Source organism: Microtus oregoni, unplaced genomic scaffold (assembly GCF_018167655.1).
Source record: "Microtus oregoni isolate MIOR12 unplaced genomic scaffold, Mior012 000000F_ref0000247, whole genome shotgun sequence".
NCBI lineage: Eukaryota > Metazoa > Chordata > Mammalia > Rodentia > Cricetidae > Microtus > Microtus oregoni.
This window is the reverse complement of record NW_024543059.1, coordinates 40,584,670-40,602,784: the sequence shown is the minus strand read 5'-3', so window position 1 is coordinate 40,602,784 and position 18,115 is coordinate 40,584,670. Positions and strand designations below refer to the sequence as shown.

Here is an 18,115-nt window from a genome sequence, read left to right as displayed (position 1 = left end):
GTGTGTAGAGAGCTTTTTGGGACAAACTCTTACGTACAGTTTCTAACGCCAGATGAACATTCAAAGCATATTTAAAAACGGACGCATCTGGTTGGCTGCATTATTTATGATTTTGATCATCTTCCCTTAAGATAGGTTTTGCTTTTTCTTATTGATCAAGTATGGCTTTTATCAGTAGAAAAGAAAATGTCCTCGCCATTTGGTCTACTTTCACAGGAAGCTTATGCCTGCTCAGGAGGTTTGCTGAATGCGAATATGTCAAAGCTCTGAGACGTGTGTCTCTCTAAATCTGTATCTTCGTGATACTTTGCTACATTGTGAGCCTTCTCAGGCTGGTAGGGGTTAAAATATGATGTTTGGAGGTATGGAGTCTGTCTTTTGAATATCCGTTTAAAGGTAACAACAATTGGATCCAAATTAGAATTCTAAAGCTTCCAAGTTTTTCCTTTGAAGAAAAGCCCCCTGCTATCTGGTACCTAGTCAGCCGCTCATCCTTGGTAAGCAGGACTCCAAAGTTTGCAATAAGCTTGCTTAATAAAATAAAATAAGTCGGAAAAGCCTGTTTTTTTGCTGTCCCAAACAGGAAAGACTGGAATCCTTGGTGTTTGTTCCTGACAGGAACTCCTTAGCCATTTACCTTTTGCAAGCAGACAACTCAGTCCGCCACAACTCTCAAAGCAAGGTTATCGTAATTATGACCTCGAGTTGAGATTTTTGATATCATTTGGAATGATTTATTTATTTATCCATTTATCAGTGAATTCTCTGTTGTTTTTTCCTGAATTAAAAATATTTCATATATATATATATATTAACTTTCAGAAAAAATATACATTTTAAGCAATAATTTTGGGGAAAATTAAGAAACCTTTTATTACAGATTTGCAAAACGCAGAATGTTGCAATGTGTTCTTAATCACTAAGCGTCAACAAAGTGAATGTTTTCTTTAAAAATTTCTTCCTACTAAATTTTTCCTTATCGAGCCCATAAAATTGGGATTTTTATGTAGCTAGTCTTTTAATCTTGCTTTGTTTTACCGGGGAGGGAGCCACCTTCTGGGTTCGAGTGCTGGGCGCCTTCACCCCGTGTAGTTCATACTCAAAAGATATTCTAACTAGTCTCTCTCCATTTGACATTTTGGTCAGTCGCCCTGAAATCGTCACTGTACGATCTAAACGACTAAAATAAAATTCCAAAATGTTTGCTGGAGGCCTGGGAACCATGCAGCCTCTTCAGTCTGCTTTGGAGAATAAGCCTGGGGATGGGGCCAGCAGATGCAGGTGAGCACTCAGAAGAAAGGTTGAACCAAAGCCCAGGAGCTGACCTACAGGTGCTGACCAATTCGCTGGTGTGGTAGAGGAGAGGAGGCGTTACATGCCAGAGTTCTCAAGAAAACCCACGAATTTTTACGTGGCATCTGTAAGTCACAGAACCCGGGGGACAACAATGCTCAGCCTGGGTTCCGACGCAGAGAGACATTTAGCTTTGTTGGTTTGATTTCTCATTAAAATACACTCAGTGAAGCAAACTACACTATTTATTATAGCAAATTACTATGCTAAGAAATATCTGTAGTCTTCCGGTAGTCATGCCCTGCTCCTTGGTATCTTCACTCACAAGTCTTTATACCGCCGGTGCCTCTGTAGGTGAATCTTGGAGGAGGGGTGCCCCTGAAAGAAGGCACTAGGACCTTGACTCCCGCCACCACTGAACGACTGAAAGTCTGAGGCCCTGGGACTCAGCTGAGCTGCTCGGCTCACTCCCGCCCCTAAGCACCGAGCTCATTAACAGGTGGAATCGCACCCCGAGAGCCCTAGAGCCCGCCTGGCTCCATAGAAACAAATCCTCCAGGCTCACAACACCATATGGGCTCTGTTAGGGGCTAGCCTTTGCCCCGCCCTGACAGAGGTCCGCACCACCCCGGCACCTGTCTGAGCACTCCCTTCTTCTCCCACTTGTGTACCTTACATCACTGCCCCATTTTTTGCAGCATCCAACACAGATACCCCTACACACACACACACACACACACACACACACACACACACATACACACGCGCGCGCGCGCGCGCGCAGTTGCATACTATGGGGACACTTCTCTAACAAGCCTTGGCCTACTCCTGTAGAAAGAAGGTCTTGAAAAACCTTAGCCCTTTCAGCCAGCAAGGCTCCACTGGAGTTCTGCAGCGTGGGAGGCGTGTTCAGAGACAAGGAGACGCCCCCAGGGAGTTTCCAAACTCCCCAGGCGGTCTAGAACCTGCGCGAATACGAGCCAGGAGACCCAACCACAGACTCCCCGCAGCTTTACCGGTTGGCAGCCAGCCGCGATGCGATATATCCACCCGGAATCTGGGTGATGATGTAGCCCCAGAAGAAGGAGCCGTGGATCATCCCCACGGTTTCAGGGTCCCAGTTGAATTTGGCTTTCTATAGAAACAGAGGAAAACCACAAAGAAACAACAGATCAGGGGTGGCAAAGCAGAGTCAGCGCTCCTAATTCCCTTTCGGAGGTTTGTGTGCCCTGAACCTTTAAACACGCAGGACATTTTCTGCAATACCGAGGTCAGGGGCCTAATTTTCGTTTTGTAACAAAAGAGCAGCTGACATGAGGGACTCCTTTTAAAAGAAAGGTGTTGTGATTCCCGATGAAATACGGGCTGCCAAGCTTCCTCGCGGACTGGACTGTGGTCAGTGAACCTGGGACCTCTTTTGGATTCTCCGAAAAGAATATTGGTTAAGGTTTTTTTTTGGCTGTTGCCAGCCAGTAAAAATACAGTAGTGGGGTGACCCCCAGAATGAAATGTAACCCTCAAGAGGCACACAGGGCAGGGTGAAGGCTTGAAGGAATCAGAACGGGTGTCTCTTCTAAATCTGGGTGGGCAGGACAAAAGAGTTTGGGGACAGTCTAGCAGAGAGTTTGGAGAAGGTTGTGTGGTGGGGGGGAGAGGGCAGCGGCTAAGGTTCTGTTTCATAGCTGTGTGAATGTCAAGCCTTGACTGCGCCCAGACCACACTGGTCCACAGCACAAGATGCGCCTCTCATAAAACTGGAGCTAAATATCTGCAGGTTACTCAATTACTGTAAAGGTCTAACCTTTTACCTTGCCCAGGTAATCGGGAATTCCGTTATTTCTCTTGCAATGACAATATCCTGAGTATCCTGGGCTCCGGGGCTGGGGGTGGGGACAGGGACTCTAGTTTGGCTCCTTAGAAGGATCCCAAGTTTTGAAACCAAATGGATAGATTTCTGTGACCTTCAGCTCGCCCTCCCCAAAACCGTGTCACCATTGAATACCGCAGTGAGCATTCTCTTAAAATCCCCCACCCAGCATCTTCTCTTTCAGCCAGAGTCCTATACCATCCCTAAACCTGCTAGTCAAACCTGATATACATATGGTGATTTGACTGCAGGACTTATTGTTCGTTTGAGTTAGATAACAAAACAAGTTTTTTGGTTTTTGTTTTTTCCTGGGAGGGAGTGATCTGAAGGGAGCCAGGGGAACTTTATGATGCTACACTTCCCAGTTAAAGAAAAATATTTCTTTTTAGATTTAACAGACATTGTTAGCTCTTGGCTGGTCATTCTTTACACAAATCTAGTGAGCTAGACATTATTTTACGCCTTGCAAATGAGCAAGGAAAGGCTGGGAACCTAGCGGAAAAAGGGAGATAATAGCACTCTAGTGGTCCTTTCCAGAATAGTTGGACCTAGGGAAGGTTTAGACAACAGGCAAACCTTTCGGTTCCAGTGGGGAAAACAAGCTTAGACAGGTGACTGGCTAGCGGAGGAAGTCCCCTCTAGGGCTTTGCCAATGCCCACCTCCTTGATAACTTTGCCTCCGCGGTGGATGGTGCTGTTGTTGACCATGTCCACAATGGCCACACCCAGGTTGCAGCGGATGCCAAAGGAGATGCAGAAGCCAAGGCCGCTCATGATGGCTATGATGTAGCGGCGAGGCAGGCCAAAGCAGGTGCAGTCACACAGTGGGGCCTTCTTTTCAGGCACCTCTAGTGGCTTGCCATCCTCTGTCAGCTCAATGGTCTCACCGGTGTCTTGCTTCTTCTCCAGTACCCTAGGCGTCAGATTAAGAAGCAAAGATGCCTATTGTTAGGCACCTCCCCCAGACAGTTTAGGGGACAAAGATGCCCTAAGCTCAGCCAGCATTCAGTTTCCTCAACCCTAGAGAGCTGGGGAGTTGGTCTCTGACCTCTTCTGACTAGTTAGAATACTGGGAATACACAGCTTAGGCACTCTTAAATTGTGTGAAATTCTACACTCCTTCCTGGGCAGAAGCACCTACACTTTAATACCCTCAGGCCTAACTTGGGGAACCCCAGTTCTATCATCTTTCTAATCTCCATTCACATTCCCTTGGCCCGAACTTTTGAGGTCACCAGGGTGAAAGGGAGAGGTTTGGGAAAAGAGTGTCTCCTGCTGGATGCCCTCCCTGGCTCATAGGTGCTTTAATCCAGGCTACTGTGGGTCCTTTCCTCAACTCCAGGGCGTGAGAAGGGCCTGACAGGTTAGGGACAACTCTATCCAGGTGCATCTCCTTGAGGACCATCTCCTTGATCCTACCCTGTCAAACACTTCCCAATCCTCTACCTTGGTGAACTGCTTCATCACTCCCTCTCCTCCCCCCCCCCCCCCTCTCTCTCTCTCTCTCTCTCTCTCTCTCTCTCTGTGTCTCTCTCTCTCTCTTCCTCCATTCTTCTCCCCCTCTCTCTCCCTCCATCCCTCTCCCCCTCTCTCTCCCTTCTTCCCTCCCCCCCTCCCTCTCTCTCCTCTTTACTCCTGTTAGAAACAAAGACCTCCGCAGCATATGTCTGACACTTCAGCTTCCTTCCTACAACATGAATAATTAATCAGTCACAATCTTGCGTCATTACTATCTCAGCTACAACACACAGAAAAATATCATGGGCCCATTTCCAGACACAGAAAATTTGATTTCCGGATTTACCAAGGGGCACCCACACCACCTTCTGTACCACTAAGAGGAAATCTCATTTTATTTCATAAGATTTGACTCTTCTCAATCAATTCTGATCCTTGTAGGACTGGGGAAGGAAAAGAGAATTGGAGTGTTAGAATAGCCCTGAGAAAAGAGGATGTTGTTCTCATTTCTACCACATCCATAAAAATTGCTACTTTTTGTAAGAGAACAGGTTAAAAATTAATAGCTTTCTCTCAATGAGACTGGTATTTTTGATATATCAACACTTACAATTGGCCAACTTTTTCTCAATCCCTCTTGTAGGTACTTTTAATCCTATACCCATCATTAAATGGTGCAACACACACACACACACACACACACACACACACACACACACGTGAAGCCTGTAAAATTTTAACATCAATTCCTGACATGTATAGCTTGGACTATGGCTGCCAAGAAACTTGAAGCTCTCTTCAAATTGTATCAAATTCCACTACAGAATAGGTAATTAATGTGTCTGTGGATAGACTACGTGGGTGTTTATCACAGATATGCAACCCAAGTACCAGAAACAAGGCATTTCTTTATACAAAGAAGAAATTTAATGGATTTGATTATTTCGCCTTCGCTTTGTATACCAACATTTACAAAGTTGAACTCTGCACCCGGAATTTCCGACCTCACAGAGGTCTCAAACAGCTGCAAGACTGCAGGGTGCTTGCAGCATCTACTGCCGCAGAGGTGCATGATGGTGCCTGCGGAAGCCCACCCGAACCAAGCCACTTGAAAAATAGAGATGTACATTGATCATCTGGGTTACAACTCTCACTGAAGCCAAGGCTTCATTTTCCACATGTAAAAATGAATGCTTTTCAAAATCCACTTTCGTACTCTCTCTGCTGTCTCCTTTATTTTGCTTATAGCACTAACAAAAAATTATATCATATAAGATATAACACATCTAGCAGGACCTGAATCATACCAACTATAGTATGCTTAGTGGAATGATTATGAAAAGCATAGGATTTAAACATTTTTCTATTACTTTCAAAATAATTTTGCAGTTTACGGTTCTGTTTGTTCTTAAATTTTTGTGACATTTTTCACACAAGAGACAGTTTCCTAAAAATGTGTAACAAACAAATAAAAATGCATATGCAAGTATATATGGCATTTTAGGATCAAGAAAGAAGCATCATTGATCAAGTATTGATGGATTTTGATCCTGTTTCATTCAATGCAGAATTTCCCATGAGAGATTCCTCCCTAGATTTTTTTTTTTGTCATTAGTCTCTGACATTTATTCTTTAAAGGGATTTGGCTTTTGTTATTCATTTGTCTGGGTCAAAAGAATTTAAATTTGGGGAATTTATAAACAAAAGCAGCAGGCTTTCTGAATAGGTGTTGAATGGACATTTCAAGATTGTAAAGGAGGCTTAAGAGTTGGGTTGGAAGACATGAGAATCCCCAGGTAATTACACAAATTCACAGACACACACACACACACAAAACGACAGGTGCATTTAATGCCACATCCCTGCATTCATAAACAGATTCTCAATGTAGCCTTGATTCAGCAATGAGCAAGAAAAATACTTTCCCACCATGCTACAATCTCGTTAAACAACCAAGCTTTACAGAAATGGCCTCTGTCATGGTGAGTGAGCCCCAGGTGAGCATGGGCTTCTTTCTCTTACCTGTAGATCTGGCCGAGGGATTTTCCAGCAAAATTCTTTATCCCTTCTTTCCCCGGGGCCAAAATCCTTTGTTTTACCGACTCCATTCTTGTAAAGACTGGTGTCCAACCTTGCCAGATTTAAATTATGATGGCTATGAAAGACGAGTTCTGCGCATAGTCTTGCTTGGTTAAGGTAGGGCTTTTTCTTCTCAGCAAACAGAGGTGAGCTTTCCAGCCAGGCTGTGAGTTGGAGAGAGGAGAGAGAGCAAGAAAGAAAGGACAACCGAAGAGCTGCATGCAGCCCACGGACTTCCTAATAGGAGAATTGGTACACAGAGTCACAAAGTCTCATTGGAAGGGGAGGATCCGGTGGCCGAGGGCGCGCGCAGTGCCGTGGTATTTGGGCGGGTGCTGCTGAGGAGTGCTTGTTCTGGAAGTCAGCTCACAGAAAAACAATGCAAATTCCCGGTTTTGAAGGCTTATTGCAATAAATCCGCTGGCTTTTAATCAGAGGGATCAGAAACGCTACGGAACTCTGTGTTAGGGGAAAGGCAAAAGAACTCCTACTGTCTAAAACGGTGACTTTGCTGATCAGAGCTCATAGCTCTCAGAACCCTTGGGAGCTTCTCAGGCCTCAGGTGAGCTATGCTGCTGTTAGCTTCCTGCCTTAGCGTGGTCTCCTCCCATCGCACCGGCGTAAGTGTGCTCTGCGGCAGAGTGGCAGAGTCGAATTAAGACTGAGGTTAGCTGCTTTTTGCGAACGTGAGTGAGTAACAGACACACAGCTGTGATTTAGGCAGCCTCAGGGGAGTCTTCCCAAAAAAGCTGACCGCGCCCTTCAGTGTGCGCGAGTCGCAGCTAAGCATTTCAGCACCACGGACAGAGGAAGTTCAGGAACCCAGAATGCTGCTTTTGGCTAGCCAGCTTGCCAACTTCCTAGGGGAACTGGGAGCACAGCCCTGACCAAGGGCCTTTCTAGGGCTCTTCAGGAATGGATGCTATGGAAACCAAGTGGGGAGATGTCATCGTCTGCAGAGTTCTCAGGAGGAAGGCTGCATTTGGCTCTGCAAGGGAGGAGGGCTTTATTAAGCACTGACAAGTTACTCTGTTTGGCCAGCTTGACCATGCCAGCTCTGACAGCATGGCGGGGAAGCAACACTTCAGAAGCTTCTACTTAGGTGTGTGGTGTCCTGGAAACACCTGGTATCCCTTGGATATACAGCATATGTTTATGGGATGCATAAAAATATTGTTTGTGTTTAATTCAACCCCTAAGACGAACAACAAAGGATGTAGAGAGAAAGAAATGGAGGGGGACAAAGAAGAGGTGGGAGACAGAAGGAGGATACACAGAAGGAAAATGACAGCTGTAGCCTTAGAGCACTCTGTTAAGTAAACGACAGGCAGTTTGATATGAGCTCTTCGGAATCCTAAGCTGTTTTAAATGACCTAATACACAGCACACTGCTGAATTATCTCCATACAGGTAAAATTTATGCCTATACTTATAATTGTCAGCAAATAATTGATAATGTTTTAACATTTTATTTCAATATACTTACATTCTATTGAAATTTTATCTTTTCCCCTTTATGATACCTTCTCCCAAGGGGGAAGTTATTTTTGCTGTTGTTGTTTGTTTGTTTTGAGAGACAACCACACAATCTTTTTATCCAGGATGCATATGTATAACACGAGTGAGCTTATTTCATTAAGCAAAACAATTAAATAGTGCTGAATTAATATGAATTATTAACGTCATCCACATGGGTTATAGCCCTCTTAGATGCAGTTCAGGCAAGTGTTTATGAAGCAGACTGGCCTTGAGCGACATCTTCAAGGTCAAACTTCGGATGCTATTTGAACCAACAGGGAGAGTGGGTTTCCTATAGGGACTATTGGGTTGCATCCCAGAGGTATAACTGTACATGCAGAATCTCATAAGAATATTTTCTGACTATTTCAAAGGATGTGTGGAAAATGTATTTTCCAAAGATAGGGATGACGAAAATCACAAAGAGAAAATCACCTTTGTAATTGTTAAATCCAGTGCTGGCAAAATTATATTTAACTAGGCAGTATGGCTGGTAAAGGATTTCAGCATATTTTATTACTTTAGTACATATGCATCATAGGAATATATTATATATTATATTATATATTTTAAAAAACTATGAAGTCATCTTCAAAAAAGTCTCCCTGGAAGGCCACACAGTGAACACTATGTATTTCCATAGGAGATTGGGTATAAAGAAGAAACCTTTTATCAAATTGTCTCTTCACAAACAAAATTCTGTGCCCTCAGGGCTGGTTTTACACAGCCATCTTTCATAATACAGCTGTACAAACATTTAGTGACTGAACTCACTGAAATCCATTTATTTAGGAATATCCATAATATGTTCACTGTGGAAGTTTATGTGAAGATGGAAGTGATATTAAATATCTGTGAAGCTGGGATGATGATGCAAAAGTGATTCCCCTATGCACCCTTTTCAAGGTCCATCCCATGTGACTAGAGGTGAATCCACCAAAACCCAATATGGCTGCATCATTCATACCTAGTCCAAGAAATAGTCCTCTGGCATGAAGACATTGCTTCTAGAGTAAATAATTACATTCATTGGCATTGAGAAATACTACCTCGTTTTTCTTCCTTTTCCCAGCAATACTCTGAACTGAAATAAGAGCTAATATTGATTTACTCATTCTAAAAACGTTTGTTGAAAGCAGAGAATTGGACCAGACCTGGAAACATCCCTTGAAAGATCTCACAAGTCACGTGGCAAATACTCATAAATGTCATTGGAAATAATTATGGATAAGATTAGACATGATAAAATAATTCTTTGAAAAGGTGTACAGGAAACATTTTAGGAGGCAAAACACCCTTGTCTGTCCTAATATGTAAAAAGAAATTCAAACCTAGAAAATGAAGACAGCCCCCCATGGCCAGGGAGTTGTATAAAGAGGGCTGGTGATATTTGGAGAAGATTCCCTTCAGGTGAGAGATAAAGCATAGCCATGAATAAGAGAAGGTACTGAGCACAGAAAATTACGAGAATTGCTGCTCAGTTCCCAGAGACTGAATGATATCCTCAGGTTCTGCTCACATGAGTAGCTGGCCCCACTATAGCGTGCCTTTTTAGCAACTCCACAGATTTTCATCAGCCTTCTTTATGTGGTCCAAAATTCCAAATGCTGATCAGGAACTCCTTGGGTCCTAGTGAATTCATTAGATTCATCTTCAGGCAAATATATGGTGATCCTTAGGAATACAATGTACAGATAGTTTTAAAAGCCTTCACATCTATGGACACTCTCCTTTTCCCTGTAAATAAATGCTGTCTAAATTTAACCATCTCCTCTCTTCCACCATCTGCTTTCTCTCTGAGGAAGCTTTCCCTACAGGGTTTCATTCATATAACTCATGTGCATAACAGATTACAGTTTATGAATGGTTCACACTCAGGTGACCTCATTCATCCCTGGCAATTCTCTGAACAGACTTTTTTTATTGCCATTTTCTAGAGGAGAAGAATGAGGTCTACAAATTACAGTAAACTGTGTGCCTGGTAATGAGGATAATGGAGCAGAATGAGTTGGGGTACTCTCTCATGATCAGGGATCCTGTTAAAACAGAGAAATAATTCAGGAGATCAGGTGGAGCCCTAGATGAGGTAAGCTTACCAAGTGTCCAGGACTCATCTCTCTCTGGATCATACTTTGAACACCAGCAGCCTGGAGGAGGCAGCTGAGAGCAGTTGCCTTGGGGTTGGTTCAGATTTTATTGCTGTCATAAGATGCTCAATGACTTTGCATGAATAAATTTCCCTTCCCTTGTGGGTTTAAAGAAAGGTTTTCAGTAAGTTATCTCTATTATGTATTCTATTTGCAAAATAACACAGCTTCTGCTTTTTTTTGGATAGGAATCATTTATTTGCTGCTAGTATTAAGGTCTTTTAACATTTAAGCTTAAGGTTAATAATAATATAAGGAGAGGGTGGCAAAAACAATGTTTAAAGGCAGGTTTCTTTTTGAAAATTCTATCTTCTTATAGAGACTTACTGCTTATCTGGGATTAGATAGGCATTTCATATATGATTGTTCAAATAACTGTATGCATGGATACCTTGCATACCCACAACAATCAGGCAGGTTTACATTTGTTTATGTGAGGAAATACTTGGAAGGATTATTTAAATGTCTTGCAAATGTTGCCCTCTGGTGGAAGGATATGTTAACACATTGAAAACAATTGTAACCTTTAATTATGTAATTTACACTACTGCTTCTTTTTTCTTTCTTCTTTTCTTACCCTTTTCTCTGTTTTTATCTGTTAAAATTAAATTTGCAGTTACAAAATAGAGTCTCTCTCGTGGCCAATGTGTTTGCAATCATCACTGATTACTAATTTTCTGCTATAACCAATTGACTGCTTGAGATTCTCTCATTTGAATACAAAGGAAATTCTGCTGTACTGAGTTTTAGAAATGTCAGCTGACCTTACACAGGGGCGGGATGGCTAAAACTGACTGTAGAGCAGATTAAATGGTGATGCCCTTGTAAATTGTGTTTCCTCCCAGATCACTGCACACCCATTTATTTATGCATGTATGTATGCAGTGATATGTATGTGTGTATATATTATAGGTAACATGCATGAATCATATTGATAGTCATATATAAGCTGTTCCTAGAGGTGTTGATATCACAAGTCAGCATTATCAGTTCTCCAAGTCTCTCAAATGGAACATTTGTGTGTATGTGTGTGTATTATAGGTAACACGCACGAATCATACTGAAAGTCATATATAAATTGTTCCTAGTGGTGTTGATATCGCACGTCAGCATTATCAGTTCTCCAAGCTTCTCAAATGGAACACTTGTCTGTTGTCAGTGTTCAGCTCTACTTTAACTCCACGCTTGGCTTGGTCGTGGTGAACTCATGAGTTCAGTGAGAAAAGCATAAAGTATAAATTCTCGATGAGAGAAATATGCTTCAGTTTCTGACAGCACGGCTTAATTTGCCTCTGGATGCTTAAGTAAATGTTCAATGTAATAACCCCAGAGGGCTTTCCAGTCTAGGCCAAGCAAGCTCCAGGATTCAGGCTGACTCTGTTCTTATCAAGGGTTTTTAAGTGGACAGTTTTCAGTCCAGCTTTATTTAATTTTACTTTGCTGCGTTATCCTCAGAGTCTTTTTAAATAAATTATCATTATACAATTTCTTGAGTCATAGAAATAGAAGAAATAATTCACTTTGGGCTCCATGTGCAGAGCACAACCATGCTGTTGTGTTTAGGGGGCTAATGCAGAATCTCCTTGGATTTCTCTAGCATCTACCTAAATAAAGAAATGTAAGCAGAAAACGTTAAATAAATACACATTCCCAGGGTTGGGAAGAAGGCTCAGTGGACTTCTTGCTGTTCTTCCAGAAGACCAGAGTTCAGTTCCCAGAACTTACCTTAAGTAACTCACAACCAACCACCTATTAGTCCAGTTCAAGCAGATCTGACACCATGTTCTGACTTTAGGTAACTACATAAGCCTGAATATGTTACACTCAGGCACAAATACATACATTTAATGTAAAATGTCTTTAAAAATATGTGTCATGCAGTGGGTATATATATTTTCATGGTGAAAAATGTATACATATATTCAAATATAAAATACCTTTGTGTGACTCCAATCTGTATTTATGATTAAAAAGAATTAGACATATTATTCCTTCTATATGCAAAAGAAAAATTAATGTATTATGACCCTGGGCCTGGAATAACCCATGATTTAAAACAAACAGAAACCACTAGTAGAAATAATAAGAAGAGCAATTATGTTTCATGCCAGGACAGAGCTTTCTGGGTGGAGCTCCTCCATCACCATTCTCTGCAGAGTCTGGTGACAAATTCCAGAAGGAGTTGGAAATTAACAGTCTCTTTGAAACCCTAAAATATATTTCCTTAGAGGAAAAGCTATGGTCACATAAGGATTGACTTGTACAAAGTAAGAGTTAAAAAGAAGCACAAACTCTATAAATATAAAAAAAACCACATTCCCATTATTAATGAAGCTAAGTCAGAGGTCATTGCAGCTTATGATATATCTTTCTGATCTTCCTTCATTTCTTCCTTCCTTCTTTTTCTCTTTTTTCTTTCTTCTTTTTTTTGTGAGGTAAGGACACACTATGTAGGCTTGACGGGCTACGCTGTATTTGAACTCACAGAAATCCACCTGCCTCTGTCTACTGAGTGCTGGGATTAAAGGTGTGTGCTTGGTGCTTATAGTGTTTCATAGGGAATAAAACTATCAAGCTACGAAGAAGACATGTTGGTATTTGGCTGTGTCTTTCTCTCCCTCTGGATTCTGTAATAATTTTATTCTTTTTCTGTCCTGGGTTATTGAGTCTCTTCCTTTTGTCATCATACACTGACATGTACTACCTTCCCTGAAAGTGTCCCCAGTTAGTTCCTTGGGCAGCTGAGGATAGGGAACCTGAAATGACCCTATCCTATATTAATACTGACGAATATCTTGCATATCACCATAGAACCTTCATCTGGTGATGGATGGAGATAGAGACAGAGACCCACACTGGAGCACTGGACTGAGCTCCCAAGGTCCCAATGAGGAGCAGAAGGAGGGAGAACATGAGCAAAGAAGTCGGGACCACGAGGGGTGCACCCACCCACTGAGACAGTGGAGCTGATCTATTGGGAGCTCACCAAGGCCAGCTGGACACGTGACTGAAAAAGCATGGGAAAAAACTGGACTCTCTGAACATGGCGAACAATGAGGGCTGATGAGACGCAAAGGACAATGGCACGGGGTTTTGATCCTGCTTAATGTGCTGGCTTGGTGGGAGCCTAGCCAGTTTGGATGTTCACCTTCCTAGATATGGACGGAGAGGGGAGGACCTAGGACTTACCACAGGGCAGAAAACCCTGACAGCTCTTTGGACTGGAGAGGGAGGGGGAAAGGAGTGGGGGGAAAGGGAGAAGGGTGGGAGGAGGGGGAGAAGGGTGGGAGGAGGGGGAGGGAAATGGGAGGCTGGGAGGAGGTGGAAACTTGTTTTTTATTTTCTCCTTTTCTCAATAAAAAAAAAAAAGAAGTTATCCAAGACCATCGGAAGCTCCCACCTGCCAGTCAACGTCTAGAGAGCTTATAATTTTTCTCTACTTTCTGCATTAGTTGTACAACTGACTACAGAGTGTCCAACCCCACTACAATGCATCCCTTACACATCTCAGGGGACATTGTGGAAAGGGGGCAGAGAATGGTAAAAGTTAGAGGATGACGGTGTCTTTTGTGAGCTAGCATCTTCTGTATATGACAAAGGATGTTGCATCTATGACATCTTAACAATGTGGCCGTCCAACCAAGATCTGAACAACAAGGATGCCATTGATGTGCAAGTGTGGATGGCCAAATCACTCCAGATCTCACCTTTAGATGAAGAGTTATAGGAAATCAATGGCTGCTAAATCCCCTCCATGGTGAGCCTTAATAGGTTAGATAATTCTCAAGTGGCAAGCCCTAACCATATGTACATATGAGCAACACTAAAGCCAGCAGTTCACACACACCAACACACACAGACACACCCACACATCCACACACACACCCCACGTACACCCACCACATATACCAGTAGTTAAAAGAAGAAGAGGTCATACATTGAAAGTGAGTTGGGGGTACACAAAAGGAATTCAAAGGAAGAGAAAGAACGGTATAAATGATGGAAACATATTGCTCATGTGTGAAATCCTCTAAAAAATTCAAGCAAACAAACTCAATGAATGAATACACCATCAAAAGCGGAAAGTGGAGGTCTTTCCCACTTTTAGAATACTTCCAGTGATGTTTCCCAAACCAAAGACTGAAATGCATAGATTTATTATAGAACAGACAGTGTAACCAGGATGTAAGCATTCTACAAGCATAACTAGAGAAAGCAACGGCTCCAGAGTGGTGGTGATCTTTTTCAGCTGCTGCACTCTAGTGGTAATAAAAGAAAACAAAAAAAGAGTTCTTTGATTGGTCCAGACAAATGACTCATTATAACAAACATTTGTGGGCAGGCCTGACTTAACAAAAGGGTGCAGTGTGAGACACTTTGCAAGTCCCAAGGTCACCAGGACAAGTGAAGCAGTGTTCAAGAGGCAGGGGAGTGAGGTGGTAGTTTTCTTTGTATTGTTTTTAAATATTTTGTGGGGGTTTCTTTTGGGAATTGACACTGCAGGGGTGAAGAGTAGATAATAAGGGACTGGAAGGTGTGCTGGATAGAGGGTGATTCCCAAAGAATCGATAACGATTTTGAATTTTGGTTCCATATTTCATCCAGGGCTCTCAATCCAGACACCTGCATGACTATTCGCTTTGAGATTCACATCTGTCTGTAGATCCATCCTAGAGATAAATGTTCTATTGCCTACCACAAATGCAAGGCCCATTTTCCAGATTTTATAGGTTGGGGAAGAGCAAAGTGCTCCTTATGCAGCATGGAAGCTGAGTGTGCTGGCCCATGGCTGTCCTCCTATCACTCAAACTATAACAGGATTTCTAGTATCAAGAAGTTAGGTCAAAGACCACATAATAACAAATAAACAACAAGAAAAGGCTGGGACGATATGTCCTATTGACAGCTAGGGCCAGTAGCCCTGACAGTGCCAACTGAAACTCTTTCCAATGTATGCATAAATCAGACCGCTATTGCTAAAGGGCAGTAGATTTTGTACTTTTCCACCACCTAGGTCATTCCCCATTTGTCCATTGGTATCCAACCTGTCAAAATCAAGTCAACAATTTCTAGAACCTGTGACCTTGAAAGCTCTCTCTTTTTGTATCATTTTAAAACCTGCTGTATTGGGAGGAGAGATAATGGTTCAGTGGTCAAAATCACAGGCTGCTCTTCCAGAGGACCTGCCATCAGCCCTACAAGGTGGCTCACAATCTTCTGCAACTGCAGTTACAGGAAATCCACCTCCCTTCTGCCCTCTGAGGACACCATAGATGCACAGATACACACATACAGGAAAAGCACCTGATGCATAACGTAAAATAAAAATAATTTCAAAAATCTTCTGTCTTGTTATTTTAGTAAGCTCCAAGGAGAAATTGTTCACAAAGTCATAGGCTCAGTCTTTCAGATTTATTATGAAACAAACTGTTTTGACTGGGTAAACCCCGAAGATAGGCCAAGCTTTACTTTTCCAGAGTTAGAAAAGCCACAACAAGGATTGTCACAGCTTGTACATACAGGCATCCTCGTTGGTCAGCATTGAGGCTCACATACAGCATTCCAAATATTGACTGCTTGTCACGGGCTGTGTGATCACAGGCTCTAGGGATTTTGAAGAGATGTTCTAGGCAGACGCTGTTTCGCTCATCAGTGTGTCTGCAAGTCCTCTCTGCTTTGCTTTGTGCTCTGCCTTGCTAAGTCAACTAGAGAAGACCTGGTGGCTGTTCCTGGGCCTGTCTATCTCTACCATATTCCTGTTGATGTGATGCCGAAGTGGAATGGGATGTGGACATGTCGTGGTCATTCCGGATGGTCCAGCTAGATCCAGTGTCATCAAGAAAGTCGTTATACAGAAACAGACAGGTAATAGTGTCAGAAAACTTGTAGAGGAACAAATGAATCTGGGCATCTCAGTTGTTAACTTGGATAAGGTGGTTATTGCCATCAGCCTCAGAAACTGAAAACAAAAGCTGAAAGGCTTAGATGTTCATCAGTATCCAGAACACAGCTTTGCCAAATACCTAAATATTGGGTAAGTAAGACATAGGTCAGCTTCTATTTTAATCTACAAATTTGACTAAATCCATCAGAGTGTATATATGTGCCTATACTATCAGACTAGCTAGATTTGTTATCTGATAAAACAATAGTAGCAGAAAAAAAAACAACAAAAACAAAACCACTCAACAGTTTCCTTTACTTTATTAAAGATATTTTTGTTGGCACAATTTTTTCTTATTTTCCTTTTATGTAACTGTGGAAGAAGAGTTGGATGACGCCAGGGGTAGCTCCTCCCCATCGAGTGGCTAAGTAGTAGCTGGGGACTACATACCAGCCCTGAGGCAGGCCAAACATCAGTGTTTAGCACAGGATTGCTGTACAGGTCTGTATGGAGGGCAGACATATGCTCTGCTCCACACAGGCTGAAACCTCAGGCTGGGGAGCAATGCACTCAGAGTAAAACGGGTTGCTCATTCTAACACTGCTCCTTGGTCACAGCTTTTTCTGCTATAACTTCTCCCTTTCTTTCATTCTTTCTAATATGTTTATAGAGTTGAGAACAGGGATGGTGTCATGTGGGCCTCTTATGCTCTGTAGAAGCAGAACTTCCTAGAACAAGATCCATCACATCAAACCACCTGAGTGTGATTTGACGCTGATGGGAGTGTTCAGAAAGTAGAGGAAACAAGTATCATGACAGAAAGTTGTCCTTTGGGGGCACAAACCAAGGTACTTGGGACTCCACTTCAGATCAGAACGTCTCAAAAGATGCATTTGAGAAAGGAAAGATATTCTGCTCAGATAATGACACAAATCAAGTAAAATTTCAAATAATAATTACAAAAGTGCACTGCAAGCAAGGTTCAGTGCTTGCTAAGGAAACAACAGATTCACAAGTTCTTCCCACTGGCCTTGTTGGTTGACTCCTCCAGGAGCACCCCCAACTCACTTCTCTTGTGATTTGTTTTCTGTAGGAACAAGCATTGTTAGAACAGAACCCACTGTTGTAGACTCTACCTTAGGTTGAAATGGGCATATATACAAGTTCTGGGCAAGAGGGCTCCTCAGGGATCTAGACTGCACAGAAAGATCCATGGAACAGAATGAGGCAAGGGCAGTTGCCACTTTATACTCTTTCTTTTGAGAAGATGCTCATTAAACATCTGAGTATCCATTACCATCTGTACTGCTTAGATGGAAGTCAGGGTCACATCCTTGAGCAATCCCATCTAAGCCCATTTTAATGCGCAGGGGTGAGACTAGTTAGGGAAAAGGGGATGGAGTGTCAATTTTCACCATTTATGGCCAAAAGCCCAGAAATATGGTGCTAAGCATTGGGGAGTGGTATTGCTTCCTTGATTGTGTTAAGAAGGGATAGTGACTCATAGCAGTTTGCTTGGAGTTTCTAGTTCTACCACTGAAATGCTCATGTTCCTAGAAAATCCTATGCTCTCAGAGAGGCATGGACACTTGGTTACCTAGAGCTAGGGTGACGTTCCTGAACCGAGTTTGGCAGTAGGCAAGCTTCAGTGCATTATAGACCATTTTCTCTATATACATGCTATCACAGAAAGGATCATTTATAGAAACAGGGCTTATTCTGTTCCAAAGCTGATAGACTTAGAAGTTGCCTTCTTATAAGCAAAGTCACAAATGAGTTGAAGAAGGTACAGCAGGCTAGGATATAGAACTCAGAAGAGATCCAGCCTGCAGGTAAGTTAGGATTTACTGATCAATAATTTCACTAACT

The 18,115-nt window shown here is 42.4% G+C and overlaps 1 protein-coding gene and 1 long non-coding RNA gene across 2 annotated transcripts in view; one reads left to right on the top strand and one right to left on the bottom strand.

The window, feature by feature from the left end:
• Positions 1 to 7,090, bottom strand: part of Slc17a6 (solute carrier family 17 member 6) — a 40,638-nt gene extending 33,548 nt beyond the window's left edge. The window contains exons 1-3 of the mRNA XM_041657013.1: positions 6,641 to 7,090; positions 3,821 to 4,073; positions 2,310 to 2,428 (exon numbers count right to left, since the gene is read on the bottom strand). Of these exons, the coding sequence (XP_041512947.1) occupies positions 2,310 to 2,428; positions 3,821 to 4,073; positions 6,641 to 6,726 (458 nt within the window). The 5' untranslated portion in view covers positions 6,727 to 7,090. The remainder of the gene's footprint in view (positions 1 to 2,309; positions 2,429 to 3,820; positions 4,074 to 6,640) is intronic.
• LOC121451486 lies at positions 7,077 to 13,231 on the top strand. Its single transcript, XR_005974733.1, has 3 exons — positions 7,077 to 7,259; positions 10,153 to 10,301; positions 13,174 to 13,231. It is a non-coding gene; the product is annotated as an uncharacterized LOC121451486 (long non-coding RNA).
• The last annotated feature ends 4,884 nt before the right edge of the window (positions 13,232 to 18,115 follow it).